Source organism: Budorcas taxicolor, chromosome 2 (genome assembly GCF_023091745.1).
Source record: "Budorcas taxicolor isolate Tak-1 chromosome 2, Takin1.1, whole genome shotgun sequence".
Taxonomy (NCBI): Eukaryota; Metazoa; Chordata; class Mammalia; order Artiodactyla; family Bovidae; genus Budorcas; species Budorcas taxicolor.
In genome coordinates, this window is record NC_068911.1 from 21,170,866 (window position 1) to 21,189,924 (window position 19,059).

At 49.2% G+C, this 19,059-nt stretch overlaps 1 protein-coding gene and 1 non-coding gene across 2 annotated transcripts in view; both read right to left on the reverse strand.

The window, feature by feature from the left end:
- PRKCB (protein kinase C beta) overlaps nucleotides 1–19,059 on the reverse strand; it is a 381,711-nt gene that overhangs the window by 180,996 nt on the left and 181,656 nt on the right. The window contains exons 4-5 of the mRNA XM_052659473.1: nucleotides 6,126–6,237; nucleotides 4,620–4,748 (exon numbers count right to left, since the gene is read on the reverse strand). Of these exons, the coding sequence (XP_052515433.1) occupies nucleotides 4,620–4,748; nucleotides 6,126–6,237 (241 nt within the window). The remainder of the gene's footprint in view (nucleotides 1–4,619; nucleotides 4,749–6,125; nucleotides 6,238–19,059) is intronic.
- Nucleotides 18,290–18,362, reverse strand: TRNAM-CAU (transfer RNA methionine (anticodon CAU)). Its single transcript has one exon. It is a non-coding gene; the product is annotated as a tRNA-Met (tRNA).

Here is a 19,059-nt window from a genome sequence, read left to right on the forward strand (position 1 = left end):
ACTAGGTGCCGGGACAGAGTGGTGTGGAAGCCAACACAGCTCTGTCCTCATGGAGCTTAAATGTCAGTGGGAGATGCAGGCACTAATCAACCCAACATAAAACCACAACTGACACAAGTTCAAGTTCAGGATACAGAGAACGTCTACAATACGTGGAGACCCAGGGAAGTACCCTTGTCTGTGAGACTGAGCTGAGACCTACAGGAAGGGGAAGAGCAACCTGCTGGAAGAAGACAGAAGGGCAAACACTCCAGACCGAGGGAACAGAGTGTGCAGATGTCCTGTGGTGGGTGGTGGCCTGGAGAGGAGGAAGAATTAAAAGACAGGATACATAATGAGATCACTACAGTACATTTCATCTGCCCTAAGAGCAATGAGGGGGCTTCCCTGATGGCTCAGACGGTAAAGAATCTGCCTGGAATGTGGCAGACCCAGGTTCGATCCCTGGGTCAGGAAGACTCCCTGGAGGAGGACATGGCAACCCACTCCAGTATTCTTGCTTGGAGAACTCCACGGGCAGAGCAGCCTGGTGGGCTACAGAGTCCACGGGGTCGCAAAGAGTTGGACATGACTGAGCGACTAACACACACACAAGGGCAATGAGACACCACTGATGAGCTTTTCAAAGAAACAGGACTGATCGGATTTCCATCCCAAGCTTTTCCCTGCAAGATCCTTGATGGCAGATATGAAGCCTGGATTTCAGGAGCCAAATGAGATGAGGGAACCCTCAGATCTTTCAGAAGCACGTGTAGCCTTGTATCTCTGGAGACGGTGAGATTTCAAAGAGCATGTGACGCTCAGAGCAGATGACTGGTGAGTGGCGGGTCCCACCACTGGACATGCCTCTATGGTGAGATGAAGTGGGGCAAGTCAACACCATAGGCCGCATCTGGCCTCTTGCTCCCTCTGATCTGTCTGGCTGAGATCAAGCAGCAGGGCCTGGAGTCTCAACAATGACACCAGAAGGATGCTAGGGAGATCAGAGGGATACCCAGGTAACCCCGGCCCCTCCCAGACCCCCTCCAGGCTGGCCACCACGCCCAGCTCCCAGCTGCAGTGGAGTGTGGCTCACAGCTGCCCCGTGTCCAGAGAGCTGCCCTCAGTCACACAGAAGCCCCGGAGCCGGGGAGGTAACACCTCCCTCCTGCTTTCAATCTCAGTAGCCGGGAGTGAGGTCCCAGTCAGCCCAGCCTGTAATAAAATACCATCGACTGGGTGGCTTAAATGGCAGATGCTTATTTCTCACAGCTCTGGAGACAAGAAGTCTGACATCAAAGTGCAGGTCCTGGTGACAGCCCCCTTCCTGGCTTGCAGGTGGCCACCTCCTTGTTGTGCCCTCCTGTGGCCATGAAGCCACCAAGCCCGTCACAAGAGCCCACCTTCGTCTAACCCTAATTGTCTCCCAAAGACTCCAACTTCAAACACCATTTCACTGGGTTAGGGCTTCCACACGTGAATTTTAGGGGGCCTCAACTCAGTCCACAGAACATTCCTCCAGCCTCTAGGAGAAGCTGACCCTGCACTGTCATGCGTGTTCCAGAACTCCCTGGGGTCTGCCTGAAGCTGGTCTTGAGCGGAAATCACACTCCCATTCAGCATTTCCCTGCTCCATCCTCACTCCTCATTTCATGAGCAGCTCCAATAAATCGCTTGAACCGAAATCTCCAACTCAGGTCTATATTTAGAGAAGTGCAGTCAAAGCATCAGGTTCTGCTACCATCAGTCAATCAACTGTCGCAGACCAGGTTCGGACCGTGCCTGGCATGGTGAGCCAGTGATAGCAGGGCACAGTGACCTGCAGGCCGGAGGCGCGGTGCTCATCCCTGCTCAGCACGTGACATCAGGCAAGTCGTCCAGCCTCACCGAGTCTTAGTTCCCTTGTCTGTATGCTGGCAACACCACTACCTCCATTGGATGACCCATATCAAAGCACTCGGAAAATCACAAACCACTATTAATACACCGGTAGCTGCTCAGTGCTAGCAGAACCCTGAGTATGCAGATATTCAGTCCCTAACTTTAAGGGAGCCCTCACTTCCCTTCCTTCCCCTCGTTATAGATTGAATTGCATCCCCCTAAAAGATATGCTCAAGACTAATCTGAATGTGACCCTGTTTGGAGACAAGGTCTCTGCAAATGCAATCAAGTTAAAATGAGGTCATACTAGATTCAGAGCTTCCTGGTGGCTCAGATGGTAGCGGGAGACCTGGGTTCAACCCCTGGGTTGGGAAGATCTCCTGGAGAAGGAAATGGCTACCCACTCCAGTATTCTTGTCTGGAGAATTCCATGGAGGAGCCTGGTGGGCTATAGTTCACGGGGTCGCAAAGAGTTGGACAGACTGAGCACAGCACACTGTTTAAGTTAACAGTACGCAATATGTTGATCTGGTACCTTTGCATAATGCAATATGATTACATCCCCGCATTAGCTAAGGGCTCTATAATGGCACGGAATTATTTATCTTTTTACAGTGGAAACAATGGATGGATCTTGAGGGCATTATGCTGTCTTTTGATTTTAAGCACTGTGCGTTCAATGGGTTGGTTAAAGACGGGGCTGTCCATAGTAACATATGAGTCAGTGTAGTTCCTAGAAAATAACAGTAGAGGGGAGCAAAGCCTCATTTTTGCCCCATCCACCCAGGAAGTTTATAGACAGTGGATGAATTCAGCTTTTCTTGAGGCTTCTACTCCTCAAGTGAGTGATAGTTACTCAGTCGTGTTCGACCCTGCAACCCCATGGACTGTAGCCTGCAAGGCTCCTTTGTCCATGGAACTCTCCTGGAAAGAATACTGGAGTGGGTTGCCATTTCCTTCTCCAGAGGATCGTCCCAAACCAGGGATCAAACACCTGTCTCCTGCATTGCAGGCAGGTTCTTTACCATCTGAGCCACCAGGGAAGCCTACTTCTAAGAGACATTCTACTCCTTGGGGACCCTCAGGTATTCCACTGGGACAAAGTCAGCTGCTCACCTTCCTTTCAGAGGAAAAAGCAAATCAAATGAAACATACATTCCTTAAGAGCCCACTGGGTGTCAGGAACCTCACTTTTAAACAGTTTATATTTTACAGGGATATTTTTCAACTTTCATGTGGTATAAGCACAATTCCTCAGAGCAGCTGAACCATTCTGGAGCCTGAGATCAATTTTTGCAAAATCAATCCCTTCTATGAACAGTCTCCTAAGATACTAAGCCATAAAACCTTGTATAAATTAATTAGTGATGAAGTTTAAGAAGTTTGACACAAGCCTTGGGGAGACAGTTCCTTCAAAGTTTCAGTCCCATTCTGGCCCAGTTCAGTATTGAATTTATCACAGCTTTATGGCTAGGTTGGGCTTCTCCAGTGGCTCAGAGGTAAAGAATCTGCCTGCAATACAGCAGGCCCAGGAGACGCAGGTTCAATCCCTGGGTCAGGAAGATACCCTGGTGAAGGGCATGCAACCCACTCCAGTATGCTTGCCTGAGAAATCCCATGGACAGAGGAGCCTGGCTGGCGACAGTCCATGGGGTTGCAGAGTCAGACACAACTGAAGCAACTTAGCACACCCACGTAACACACATGGCTAAGTTACCCAACCAGCCAGCTGCATTTTCATTCTGTTTGAGCTGTATGGGTCTGATCCACGTATTTTCTGAATGCTCCATTAGGAGGGTCAGACACCACGCTGCACCTCTTCAGCAGGCTCTATTATCCTTCTTTCTTATATTGTAGCATGAAGTATTTCAGAATTGCAAAACGTAAGGAGAATAACAGAACAGGACCAGAGTGATAACCATCAGGTTTAAGAAAGAAACACTGCAAATAGGCAGAAAGCCCCAGGGATAAACACCGCATCTCTTCTCTTCCCCAGGATGTAACACTCTCCCAAACTGGGTGTTTATCAGCAAGACTCTATTTTCCCACTGGAAAAGTTCGGGGAAGAACCAAGCATCCGTTCTCTGCTATGGTAATAAAGGAAACAGAACTGCACGCTCCAAAGATACGGAGTGGAAGAGTGAGGCGGGGGGGGGAAGGGGGAGCGAAAGGGGGTGGGGAACAATAAGGAAGTTGGAAACCTTTATTTTTCCCCATGGAAGAGATAAACCAGTTGCACTGCCCATCGTTATGTTATACAAAAATCTGGAAATAATAGATCTGCAGGGCAGAAATAAATGAAAATTAAGAAGGCAACAGAAATAATCTAAATTGGAATTACTTTTCACCGTTATTAGGATGAAAACCATTTCAAAGTACAGTGTCTGGCTTCAGAGTAGGTTTAGTCCACCGGCCAGAGCCTGCCATAAAATTAAGGTGTTCCGCATCTTGTCTCCTCTACTGGCTGGTGGCAACACCTCTGAGGTCTTGGAGAAAACCAACGTACTCCCGCGGCGGCTCCAGCTCTGAGCTCCAGCGCACAGGAGGTGCTGAGAGCCTCGCCCCCCGGGGTGCAGTTTCTAAGGATGCCTACGGCGGGGAGAGGCTGGAAAGGGGTGGGTGCAAGGGCCGAGGAGGAAGGTAGCATCGCCGCACCTCCCGCCGCGCCCCCGCGCCGCCCATCCCTCGCTCCCCTGACTCAGCGCTCCAGCCGCGTCCGGGTCCAGCGGAGCCGGCGCGGGAGCCCCAGCGCCACCTACCGACAACAATGAGGACCTCCCTCTCGATGTGGGCTTGGATGTAGATGCGGCCGCGGCGCTCCGTGTGGTCCGTGCCGCAGAGGCTGGGGACGTTCATCACGCAGCGCTTGTGGACGTTCATCATGCAGGCTGCGGGGACAGAGGCAGGGCGCGAGGCTCAGGCTGGTCCAGGCTGGACCCCTCCGGTTCCCCTCCTTCCCTCCGAGGCGGGGGGAGACCAGTCTGCCCTGCCCGGGTCTCACCCGAAGGGCTTGCTTCTCCAACTCCCCCGCTCCAAAACCCCGACACCCCAGACCCTCATGGACAGAGGAGGCGGAAGGCGTCTGTCCTTCCCGGAAGGCTGAGGTACCTGGCACACCCGCAAGGGCTCTGAAGGCAGAGTCACCAACTCCAGTGACAAGGGGGTGTCTAACATAGTGAGGGAAGGTGCGGATGTGGTGGTCTTGGCCAACCAGAGAACACAGCAGCTCCCACTGAGGCCACAGCCCTGCAGGCTGCCCGCCCAAAGTTGCCAAGATTTTCCCATTTTTCAGGATTAAGCAGGAATCCTGACCTCTCCAGATTTTTAAATATTGATGATAGGTTGGGTTCCCTGGAAAGAGTCTGAGAATGGGAGGTGTGAGCAGATTTACAGTGAGGGCCTCTGGCCCATGATGATGCCCCAAGGCTGACAAGAGGAGGGACTCGGGGGCTCAGATGACCCTTCAGTGTTGTCCCAGACTGACACAAGAGGGCCAGGCCTTTGCCCCTGCATCTGCCAGTCTGTGGTCATGAACCAGCCCTGGGAGGGGCATCATCTTGGAACCTGAGCTGAGCCCCCACAGTATCCACCATAACTAACTGCAAGAAAAAAACTTAAGACCCAGGGCAAGATGAATGGAATATGCAAACTGAATCTGACTGGCTGAAGTCTCATGTGTGATGTGATAAGTACTGGCTCCCTGTCCACACTCCTGGAGTGCTCCTGTGCTTTTTCCAATGGGTGGCTGGTTTCCTAAGCCCCACGGCTGCTCCAGGCCGTGCCTGGAGTCCCGTATTCACTAGGCATCCCTCATTCCAATCTGAGAAGTCAGGAGAGGCTGGGTCACCCCACGGGGCATTTCAGGAAGATTCCACAGGAGCTGGGGGCACGGCATCCCTTCTCAGCCCACCCAACCTCCAGGAGGCAGCAGGCAGATTAAAAAAACTGTAAACGAGTTGTGGGGAGAGAAGGATGGCGGAAGGATGGAGATGCCCCTGGAACCTGCGTGCCCAAGTTCAGGGTCCTGCGTCAGCACCAACTTGCTAACCCACCACCCAGGTATGAGCAAGGCCAATCCAGGCCCAAAGGACAGCCTTGAAGAATTGTGCCCTAAATAAATGGTTTTTGTTGGTTATTGTTACTCAGCATCATGCAAGGGGTACCTAGCCCACCCAGGACTTGGGAGAATGTGCTGCGGACCTGGGCCCCAAACCATGAAGAAGCAGCCGGGGCAGCAGAGGCTCTCTGAGGGCGCATGTACTTACTGTCACATTTCATCCCTTGGTGGATAAGTCCATAGAGCAGTGACCCGCAGTGATCACAAAACGTGGGGCTGGAGTATGTGTGGATCTTGAACTTGTGTTTGCTCCGGGGGTCCTGAGGGCCAAAGAAACAACAAAAGAGGCCGGTGTCAGTGCGGCATGCCAAGGTTTCACACTGCACTCAGCATCATTGGAGAACTTGCTGAGAACTGAACTTGGCCCCCAGCATCCATCATACCTGCTGGGACCATCACAGGAGCACTGTACCCAAACACCATGCTTGATAAACAGTCACTGAATGAATGAATGACTAAGATGGCTGATGGCTCCCATTCTCACCCAGCACACACACTCACTGTGCCTGGCAGCACTCCATCGGAGAACCCAACCTATTGACTCCCGCCAGCAGCAAGGACTGCAGAGATAGCAAACAAAACTCCAGATGCGTGAGGTAGAAGGGTCCCCTTGTCTACCTCTCCTTTATCTTCCGAGCAACTTCTGAATGATCTAAATCCCAAGGCCTGAAACCTCCCTCTTCCTGGGTCTGGAAGATCTCCTGGAGAAGGAAATGGCAACCCACTCCAGTATTCTTGCCTGGAGAATCCCATGGACAGAGGAGCCTGATGGGCTACAGTCCATGGGGTCACAAGAGTCAGACACGACTTGGCAACTAAACCACCACTCCCACCATCTACAGGACAGAGTTCAAAGTCCAGTGAATACTCTGCAGACTGTGGCATGGACTACTAGCTTTCCTCCAATACCCAGTCTTCCTTTCAATAGAGAACCCTTGAGTTGCAGCAGAGCACATGGCTGTCCGACTATAGACCACATTTCCCAGTCTCCCTTGCAACTTGGCATGTCCATGTGATTGAGTTCTCACCAATGGGATGTATGTGTTTCAGTCATTCCTTTAAAAGAAAGGTGTACATCCTCCCAGGCTTCCCTGGTGGCTCAGATGGTAAGGAATCTGCCTGCAATGTGGGAGGCCTAGGTTCAATCCCTGGGTTGGGAAGATCCTCTGGAGAAGGAAATGGCAACCCACTCCAGTATTCTTGCCTGGAGAATCCCATGACAGAGGAGCCTGGTGGGCTGCAGTCCATGGTGTTGCAGAGTCAGACACGACTGAACGACTAAGCACACACATCCTCCCAGGATTCGCCATTGGCGCTACCAGTAAAGAACCCACCTGCCAATGCAGGAGACGTAAGAGATGTGGGTTCAATCCCTGGGTCACGGAGATCCCCTGGAGGAGGGCATGGCAACCCACTCCAGCATTCCTGCCTGGAGAATCCCTTAACAGAGGAGCCTGGTGGGCTACCGTGCATAGGGTCACAAAGAGTCAGACACAACTGAAATGACTTAGCACCCTGCACGGTACAGCCTCCCAGGCCCCTTCCTCCCTTCCCACTGGCTGGAAGATGGTGAGAAGTGGAAGAGACCACCTTGGACCCACTGGCCCGGCACTTTGTCCTTTTAGACAGACATCTGAGAGAAAACCTACCTTCTGTCTTATTCAAGTCACTATATTTGGGGGTTATTTGTTACAGCGGCTCACACGGTTCCCTAACTAACTAACGTGCCCTTCCTAACCTGGCAGTGCAGTGCAGAAGTTAAAAGTACAGACTTGGGAACAGAAACTGCCTGGGTTCTTCTTAGATGCACAATTTTGAGCAAGGTATTTAATTTCTTTGTGTTTCATTTCCTTTGTCTGGACAATGAGGAAACTGATAGTGCTGTAAGTTTACAGGACCATTGGGAATAATAAATGAATTAACCTATGGAGAGAGCTTCTAACCACCAGACACAAAGTAAGCAGTGAAAGCTTTTGCATTATTATTGTTACATCTCCCATGTGATCCCAACAATGCCTCCAACACACACTACGTTTTCTGTACACAGGACTGGTTCATACTCCCAAACATGCCATGCCCTTCATGACTCTCTGGCTCCACATGATGTCTGTCTCCTTCAAGAGATGCTCTCATTAAAAAAAAAAAAGTCTTCTCTTTCCCAACCCAGCCTGCAAGTTGCTTCCTCCATGAAAGAGTATATTGCAGAAGAGAAGACAAGGGCCCCAGGTTCCAACCCAAGGCTGATCTGACATTCTCAGTTCAGTTCAGTTCAGTCGCTCAGTCGTGTCCGACTCTTTGCGACCCCATGAATAGCAGCACGCCAGGCCTCCCTGTCCATCACCAACTCCCGGAGTTCACTCAGACTCACGTCCATCGAGTCAGTGATGCCATCCAGCCATCTCATCCTCTGTCGTCCCCTTCTCCTCCTGCCCACAACCCTTCCCAGCATCAGGGTCTTTTCCAATGAGTCAACTCTTCGCATGAGGTGGCCAAAGTACTGGAGTTTCAGCTTTAGCATCGTTCCTTCCAAAGAAATCCCAAGGCTGATCTCCTTCAGAATGGACTGGCTGGATCTCCTTGCAGTCCAGGGGACTCTTAAGAGTCTTCTCCAACATCACAGTTCAAAAGCATCAGTTCTTCGGCACTCAGCCTTCTTCACAGTCCAACTCTCACATCCATACATGCTACTGGAAAAACCATAGCCTTGACTAGACGGACCTTAGTCGGTAAACCAATGTCTCTGCTTTTGAATATGCTATCTAGGTTGGTCATAACTTTTCTTCATCATAAGCTACCCATCTCTTCCCTAATCCATTCATTCATCCATTCACATATATTTACTGATGAAAGTGCCTTTCCAAAACACATTCTAATAGAGACAGAAAATGAACAAATAAGGAAACAGACACAATGAGTAGAAATTATTTTATGTGCTATAAAATAATGAGCATTTCTCCTTAGGAACCTGTTATTTTCAAAATGTAAAAATAATCTTTATACCTTCTAGGGTGGCTAACATTTTAGAAAATTGATACTGACAATATGAAGTGCTGATGTGGAGAGAACACAGTTGGAACCCTCCTGCAATACCGGGGGAATGGAAAATGCTGGAGTCACTTTGGAAAGTAGCATGGCAGTTTCTTATAAAGGTAGACATCCCCTTATCATATATGACACAGTATTCCCACTCCTAGGTATGAAATGAATACATGAATCTACAGAAAAACCTGAACGTTTATAATTACCTTATTTATAATATCCAAAGTCTGGAAACAAGCTAAGTACTCAACATTTACCACGTGAATCGATAAACAACGTGTGGTGTATCCACACAATTGAATACTTCTCAGCAGTAGGAAGGAATGAACTGCTGATGCAGGTAAGCTTTCTGAATCTCAGAAGCATTAGGGTAAGATAATGATGTCAAATACACGCTGTTTAATTCTGTTTAAATGACATTCTAGAAAAGGCAAAACTGAAGAAAAAGAAAAGAAAAGGCATTAACTATGGGGAAAGAAAACAGATTGGTGGTTAAGAAGGATCAGAGGAGGAAAAGGAATTGATAACAAATGGACAGAATGTGGGAACTTTTATGGGGTGACTGGAATGAGCTATATTATCAACCATGTGAATTTTACTGTACATATGTTTTAAAAACTGAATTTTGCTGCATGAAAACTCTATTTCAACAAGTCTGCCTAAAATATCCTCCATCCCTGAAGGCTTTTGTTGGCCTGCATCTTCTTAATGAGCTACAATGTTTCTTTCCTGATTTTCCAAGCCTCTGTGGTCAGGTCAAGCAGGTGAAGGGGTGACCCTTGCACAGCCCTGAACAGCCCAGGTTAAGAGGCAGGGTCAGCTCTGCTCTGGCTGTGGGACCTGCAGAGCCCCAGGATTCAGAAGGACCCCAGCTGCCACCTCTCCTGCTCGAGGACTGAGCTACTGCCCCAGTAACAACATCAGGGCCTGAAAGCAAAAAAAAAAAAACAAAAACTACAGGCTCCCTGTTGATGGCTTAACCAGCCACGTTTCCATCCTTGGGCAACGAGACAAAAAAAAAGAAAAAGAAAAACAATACATCAGGTTCCTGGAAACAGTCCCAGTGCTCTGTGCCGTAAAATGCTTCCCACTGCCCGCCCCATGTGAATCCACCTTAAAAGGTGAGAAAAGAGCACCTCAAACCCACCTGTTCATGACCCGCATTGGCCTGAAGGGGGAGCTCAAGGCTTCTCTCACTCCCCTCGCTGGCTCAACTCTGCAACTCCATAGACTGTCGCCAGCCAGGCTCCTCTGTCTATGGAATTTTCCAGGCAAGAATACTGGAGCAAGTTGCCATTTCCTACTCCAGGGGCTCTTCCGGATCCAGGGATCGAACCCGAGTCCCCATGGTCTCCTGCACTGGCAGTCGAGTTCTTTACCACTGTGCCACAGGGGCCTCTAAGGAAGATGAGAGCCCGTCCGGTTGGTCAAATTCCAGGACGCTGACTGGCCCAGCCTCAGTGGGTGGAGCTTTCATAGGCCCTGAAGCCACGCGCACCTGGTCCCATGGTCTCACCCTAAGAAGGGCCTGGACCATCTCCACTACAAGTCCTAGGGCAAGTCCTCTCTCTCCTCTTGGTTCCTGTGCTCCCCTCTGGGTTCCCTGATATGTTGACCTTATAGGAGCCAAGAATTAGCTTTGAGGATATTTTAACTGCTTCAACTGCGGTGCTGGAGAAGACTCTTGCGAGTCCCTTGGACTGCAAGGATATCCAACCAGTCCATCCTAAAGGAGACCAGTCCTGGGTGTTCATTGGAAGGACTGATGCTGAAGCTGAAACTCCAATACTTTGGCCACTTCATGCAAAGAGTTGACTCATAGGAAAAGACCCTGATGCTGGGAGGGATTAGGGGCAGGAGGAGAAGGGGATGACACAGGATGATGGCTGGATGGCATCACCGACTTGATGCACATGAGTTTGGATGGACTCCAGGAGTCGGTGATGGACAGGGAGGCCTGGCGTGCTGTGATTCTTGGGATCGCAGAGTCGGACACGACTGAGTGACTAAACTGACTGACTGAGGGCTACCTCAATAGAAAGAAAGGAGTCCCCAAGGGCCTCATGAGCTCTCCTTGGAGATCTGAGGCAAAACTCCACTAAGAATAAAGTTGCTCTTTGCTGGGACTGCACTTTCCTCCATGCATATATCTTACTGGGGAATCTCAGGGAGAAGGACTCAAGCATTCCTAACCAGACACTGTCGAGGGGAAGAGCAGAAACCACAGTGCAGCCTTCAGGCAGGGTCCTGGTTCAAGATTACCTCTAATCAGATTAAAGGAGTGCAGGCCCTGCATACCCTAATCCTATCAGCAACTCCATCCTTGAGCCATCGCTGTAAAACTCCTCACCAAACTGTCCTGGGTTGGGACACACAGATTCAAGGGCAGGAACCTGCTTTGCCCTTACAAAGAAATGAAGCTATACTTTTCTACTTCACCCAAAACCCTGTCTCCAAGGTTCAATCCAGCACTGGTGCACAGACGCCAAGCTCCCAGCATCACTATCAGTAAAACAGATAATTAGTGGAAAGCTGCTATATAACAGGGAGCCCAGATTGGTGCTCTGTGATGACCTAGAGGGGTGAGATGGGGGTGGGAGGGAGCCTCAAGCGGGAGGAGATATCGTTGTGATTGATTTGCACTGCAGTACAGCAGAAACCAACACAACATTGAAAAGCAATTACCCTCCAATTAAAAATTAAAAAAAAAAAAAACCCTCTCCATCTTAGCAAGTCTCTTCCGCAGCAGGTGCCAAGATGTACAAAGAAAGAGAAGGAAGAAGAAAACACTGTGATTGCGAGCTGTCCATATGCCCAGTGACAGCCACGTGGAAGGTGTTACTCATGCTCATTTCAGTGGTGATGAAAGGAGCCAGTCTAGAGAGAAGGACCTTCTCCAAGGTCAACCGAACGGCCCCTGGAGGGCTGGGACTCTCCCCATGTCTGCCTGGATCCAAAGTGGGGATACAGCAGGGTATTCGCTCTTTCCTCTGCAACCCCCAACTACATTAATGCCTCATCCTTCAGGTCCAGCTAAAATAGCACTTCCTTTCTGCTTTCCTTTGTTCATTCACCCAGTGAATGTTTTCTGAGTGCAAGGTTCTTCCCAGGCATTGAGGCTCCAACTGTGAGCAAAGGAGTCAGTGCCTCCTCTGGTGGAACTTATGTTCTAATGGCAGAGAGAAAGCAAAAGGAAATAATTGCCAGAAGGAAATGGCAACCCACTCCAGTACTCTTGCCTAGAAAATCCTATGGATGGAGGAGCCTGCTGCAGGTTACTGTCCATGGGGTCACAAAGAGTTTGACATGACTGAGCGATTTCACTTCACTTCACCTCTTTCGGCTTCCCAGGTGGCTCAGATGGTAAAGAATCTGCCTACAGTGGGAGATCCAGGTTTGATCCCTGGGTTGGGAGGATCCCCTGGACGAGGCCACAGCAACTCTACTCCAGTATTCTTGCCTGGAGAATTCCATGGACAGAGGAGCCCAGCGGGCTACAGTCCATGGGGCTGCAAAGAGTCAGACATGACTGAATGTCTAACACTCACCCCTATCTTTCCCATCACAGTATTTATACCACTGTGTTGTAGCTGTGTGTTTAACTGAATCTCTCTCATGTTTAGCTGCATGCAACATGAGGGAATTGTGCTCTCCATGATATCCCAAAGCATATATTGTACTTGGCATACAGACGGTGCTTGATAAATATTTAATGAGTGAGAGTTAACATATAGTGAGTGTTTAATTCATGCCAGGAGCCACTTGCAGGGAGTTATCAGACATTAACTCATTTAATCCTCATAACACCTCTATGAAGTTTGTACTGCTTACTACTCCCATTTTACAGATGAGGAGACCGAGGGACAGAGAGGTGTAGTGACTTGCCCAGGGCTCCCCAGCCACTGCCAGCACTGCATGTCACAGAGTAGGTGGCATATAGTGAGAGGTCAGTGAGCCGTGACGGCAGCAGTGGGCCACAGTCATCGCTATGAAGCCCAGAGAGGCCCTAGACGGTGCACATGACCTGGACAGTCCTGTGCAAGATGAATTACACCAGACAGGAGAAGGAAAGGCCACTCAGGCCAGAGGCAGAGGAAAATCTGTTTCTCTGTGGTTTATTTAGAGGCTGGTGGAGGCTCCTCCACTCTCATTCCCTTGCCTCCTCTTTCAGGAGGGCTAAGGCCTGTAAATACCAACTCCACCCATCCCCACTCCCACCCCTGACACCCGCTCTCATCTCTCAGATGACCCAGAAAACCAGGTCATCTCCTGATTGATTTCTGGTCCCTTCCCTCCTTCCACTTGGGAGAGCTTGGAACAAAGCCACACGCCCACAGCTGGGGACCTTAGGACCTTCAAGGAGAATCATTCAGGGTGCCTGTCTATGTCTGCCCAGGCCCAAGGCGCAGGTCTGCACGTGGAGATGACCCGCCCCCAAAACCAGACACAGGTGACCGGTGGAGAGGTGGATGCTCGGCTCAAGTGTCAGAGGCCAGGCGAGGCCAGGCAGTCAGGACACATGGAGCCCTAGGGCTGAGGTTGTGATTACTGACAGCAGGCTCCAAGGAGAAAGGAACAAAGGCTTCATGACCCCAGGGATGGAGCTCCTGGTTGCAGTCTCCTAGGGGCCTGGCATTCTGCCCTCCAGTTCCATCTGACTCTCCTGTGTCCTCTAAAATTTATCCTTCGTACTTAAGCCAACCTAAACAGGCATCTGCTACCTGCACTGGGAGGAGAGGAGGGGGTGGAATAATTGTCAAGATATTTACAATCACTTTGGCTCAAGTACTGCGCATACTGCCCACTGACTGATCAGAATGGACTGCAGGGCCTAGCTACACTGCGAGTTAACCCTTTATTTGCCAGATCATGGGCAAGGCAGGGTGGGGAGGAGCTGCCAGGGAAATAAGTGGATGGGTGGAAGGTGGGAGGGGAAGGTTCCGAGGGCCCAGCGGCTATTCACCAACCAGCAGGTAAATACGTCATCATTTTCACCACTGGTCCAGTCGTGTAGGTGGATACAGGTTAAATGGCAGCCCTGCCTTTAGCCGAAGTGCATTCCTTTCCCAGCCTCTGAGGCTGTGGGTATTGACCAGGATGAGGTCAGGGATCCACGTAGCCTCTAAGTCAGAACCCTCCCCCCAGGTCTGTCTGGATCCCAATCAAAGATGCAATGCCCAGCCCTGCCTCCATCCCTCCCCCACCTTGTTCTACAGTCGGCTTCCCCAGCCCAGCCCACAAGGCTGGACCCCCTCCAGTGCACCTGTAGCCCAACCCCATTCCTGGCCCAGGTCCTTCTTCATGTTCAGAGGTTACCATCTGGATGCCAAAGGCCACACCAAGTTTACAAACAAGCTGTATTTGGCCCATATGGAGCATCTTAAAAATATTTTTAAAATCCTGAAATGTCAGGAAAAAAATGTAGATTCCTGGTTCCTTTTGAAAACTCACAAGTTGGGGCAACACTGGACACATGTTCCTCTGGGCGGAACAGCGATGGCACCCTTTAGATAAAGGATAAGCCTTCTAGTTCCCCACAGTTCCCATCATTCTCTATTGTCTCAAGCCTTGCCTGCTTCACTCTCTTCCCTTCCCCACCTGGCCCCTGTAGGAATTTGGGTTTGTGACTTTTGCCAGACTCCCCATCCTCTCTCCCTAGGAGTCTACTGACTGGGGTCCTCTCTTCCTAGGAGTCCACTGACTGGGGTCCTCTCTTCCTAGGAGTCCACTGACTGGGGTCCTCTCTTCCTAGGAGTCACTGGCTGGGGTCCAACCACATGTGGACATAACCTCATACTCCTGAATGATGAGTTCATCCAGCTCAGTGCCAAGAGCTTTCAGAAATGGGCTTGAAATTTTTGTATCCCTCCCCCAGCATCACCGCTTGACCTCAAGTGTCCCTGGTCATCTCTCCCACCCCTAAGAAATCAGGTTCTCACAGGATCCTGGCATGATGCCTCTACCCACTGTTTCTGGCATTGAGCTCTATCATGCTTCATACTAGGCACACTTGGATTTCCAAGTTTTCTTCCACATCTGATCCTGATGCAAGCCATTGTCAAATAACAAGAATAAAATGATTATCAACTACTGTGACTCACTGCCCCCATGAATTCAGCACTCTGCCAAGCACTGTGCTAAGGGTTCCACATCACATCATTATTGTTGTTGTTGTTGTTGTTTAGTAGCTAAGTCCTGTCTGACTCTTTGTGACCCCATGGACTGCAGCCCACCAGGCTCCTCTGTCCATTGTCCCAAGCAAGAATACTGGAGTCAGTTGCCACTTCTTTCTCCAGGGGATCTTCCTGACCCAGGGATCAAACCCGTGTCTTTTATGTCTCCTACACCGGTAGGCAGGTTCTTTACCACTAGCACCACCTGGATATCATATCATTAAACCCTCATAAAGGCCAATGACATAGAAGTTATTATCCTGGTATTCCAGATGACCAAACTGAGGCTTAGAGAAGTAACTTATCCAAGGTCACAAAGCAAGAAAGAAGAAGAGACAGGACTGCAGTCAAGTTTGTCAGGTTCCAAATATCCAGGTAACAGAGTGGGGACACCTGAGTGTCACCTGGCTGCTCCTTAGCCTTCCCAGAGGGCCTCCCACCCAATAGGAGGTCACAGATGATGACATCCTTCATCCCACACAAATGCGGCACTAGCCACCATCAGGTCACTCGGAACTACCCCCTCAACCCTCAAACCAGAGTCTTCACTGTGAACACCTACTCCCCAGGACCAAAGGACAGGCCCATCCCAGCTCAGCATCTTCCGTTCATCACCTGACTCCAGGCTCATGCAGCTAAGGATGAAGGAAACACAGCTCAGGGGGGAAAAAGAACTTTAAATCTCTAAATCACAACCTAAAATAGCCTCTCTCAGTCTGAATGGGCTGTATGGCTTTGTACACAGGTGGGCTGAAATTTGGCTGAGCTGAGGCAAAGCTGCAGGAATGCGGAAGCTGCGTTGAGACACAAAGGTCATGAACGCACACACCACAGCATCAGTCAGAGGAGAAAGTCAGGGCAGCCTATAAATTCAGACTGTGTCGTCCCTGGCCCTTTACAGGCCACAAAAGCCTCGAAGCTATGTTTCCCAGGAGGTAGACAGGCAAGGCGAACCTGGAGACCCCAGCTGGAAATAGCGTCAGAACAAAAGGAAGCTTGCAAGCCTGGGTTCTGGAGTTAACTGTGAGGCCTCAGGCAAGTGACTTAAGCACTGTGTCTCTGCTTCCTTGTCCATAAAGCGCAGATAAACACAGTACCCACCTCATCGACTGGATGTGACGGCTAAAGCCCCAGCACAGCGCCTTGCACGAAGGAACAGGCTCTGGAGTGTATTATTCCAACGAGCAAAGATAATCATGGTAACACCTCCCAAACTTCAGTCTTGAGCTGTCGTATTTTTGCATGTCCACATTCTACCTATAAAATTATTTATTAATACTTGGTGCTGTTTTTTCACTCAGCATGCCACTTTTACCTATTTTAACCTATTTTAAAGTAAAACTAGGAGTGTGAACTTGTGGAATTGGTGTGCATATTATGTTTTTTTCTAACACACCTTAAAAATGAAATAGGCAACCCTCACAATGAAACTTTAAGATGTTCATCCCACCGGACTGCATTAACAAGCTGTGGAAACAGACATACCTACGTGCGGTGAGTAGGCTGAACGGCATTACCCTGTGGGGGCAAATGGGCATGTATATCAAAAGTCCAAATGCTTCTCCCATTTTGACCCAGCCGTCCCACTTCTGGGAATTGATCCTGGAGATAAACCCACATACACAGGAAATTTTATAACACACGGTTGTTCACTGCAGCATCATTCATAATAGTGAAAGATTTTAAATGAGCCAAATGTCACAGGGATGGAGTCACTCAAAAAATCTTACTGCAGTTACACAATGGACTACCATTCAGGTATGAAAATGAAGCTTTCTGCACTAAAGTGGAAAAAATCTTAAGGGTATATTTTTAAGTGAAGTCGAAAAAGAAAAAATAAAAAGAAGAACCCAAGGTGCAGAACTATGCTGCAGGCAACCTCTGGGTTGAGAAAGCAAGGTAGGATACGAAAGTGTATTTTAAATTACTCAGGCCTGCAAAAACAAATGCTAGAAGGAGAGGCTGCAAGAGAAGTCAATAAAAAAGTGTTTCTTTAGGAAGGCAGGAGGGAACAAAGTAGAAAGGAATATGACTTTCCCTTATATAGCTCTGTAGAGTTTTGATGACAGTAGAATATTTTCGTGTTTATCTGGATACCACGAAACTCCCACAGCACGTACCAGCCGGCTGGGTAACCCAACAGCATCGCCATGTCCCAAACTGCAAACAAAATGCCGAGAATTCCCGAGAGACAAAGAGGCAGGGAAACCTTAATTAGCACGATGTGGACTGAGATTTTGTGCACATGAAATGCGTAGAATGTTAGAAGCTGTAATTACACAGTTGAAAGGGGGACACTGTAATTTGGTGAAGATCTTTCATTGTGTTCCCGGAGAGCAGAGTGAATAGTGCTGATGAGCTGTGTGGATGCTCTGGTGCCTGCGGGAGGGTGTGATACCCACGGCTGCTACGACCCCCGCCCCTTGGGCAAATAAGTAATTGTTCCATTTAAAGACAAGCTTCCACTGTGTCAACTTCAGTAGGATTTTAAATATGATTTCCTGGGTTACAATCTGCACTGGAGTCAGTGTCAACATTAGGGGTTAATTAATAGCCACATTCAAATTTAAGACACAGCTCTTGCAGTTATTAGCTTCCGGACTACAGGGCAAATTATTTAACCCTTTCAAGTTTTAGTTTCTACATTTAAAAATTGGATAATAATAATAATTACTGCCTAAGTTGATGGGAGAGCTCAATGCATTACTGCCTGAAAACTGCCTAATAGTCACTGGTAGAAGGAAATATTTTTAAATGTTCACTGTTATCATTCATTTTCTGTCCACAGCCTTTGTCTATGTTTAAATTCAAGTTTGCTTCTTTCTAAATGATTTTTAACAAGCTTCCTATACAACTTAAAGAACATTACCCACTCACCTATGATATACACAGTAAATATTTTCCCAGTTTTTCACTTGCCTTTTAAATTTTGGTGATCTTTCTTTCAACATCTAAAACCACAAATGTGTTTGTGTGTGTGTGTGTGTGCTTTAATATTTATTTTTCTGTTATTTATTTGGCTGTGTTGGGTCTTAGCCTGCAGCACGTGGAATCTTTAGTTGCGGCATGCGAACTCTTGGTTGAGGCATGTGGGACCTAGTTCCCTGACCAGGGATCGAACCTGGGCCTTCTGCATTATGAGCACAGAGCCTTAGCCACTAGACCACCAGGGAAGTCCATGTGTGAGTGTGCATGCTCAGTCGTGTCAGATTTGGGATCCCATGGACTGTAGCTCACCAGGCTCCTCTGTCCATGGGATGTTCCAGGCAAGAATACTGGAGTGGGTTACCATTTCCTTCTCCAGGGGATCTTCCTGACCTAGGAGTCAAACTCGCGTCTCTTATGTCTCCTGCATTGGTAGGCAGGTTCTTTACTACAAGTGCCACGTGGGAATGATCCGCTTATTCACTAAGTATTTGTTGAGCGCCTGGTATGTGTCAGAAGCTGGATGAACAAAATCACACACAGGGTCTGCCCTGACGGGCTGCCAGCCTAGCTGACAGTAAAAAGGTGCAAACCAGTGCACACTTCTGAGTGCCGTGCAAGAGGAGCTCAGGGTGCTTAAAGAGTTTACAGTGAGGGATTCCGGCATCAGATCTGGGAGGCTTCCCCGAGGAGGTGCAGTCCGAGCTAACATCTGAAGGACAGGGGGTGGAACCTGGACCTGGGGCACTTGACAGGGCTCTGCACCCCCTGGGGGGTACTATTCAGCTGCAGGCATCCTGCTTCAACACAGGCAGACCGGGCTGACCCACTCCTCTGCCCCCTGCCTGGCCCCAAGCTCTGCCTCAGCCCCCATCCCCTGTCTTCAACTCAAATCCCTCAGCTGTGAGACCCCAGCCCCCATAAGAGAGGACTTAGTAGAGATCT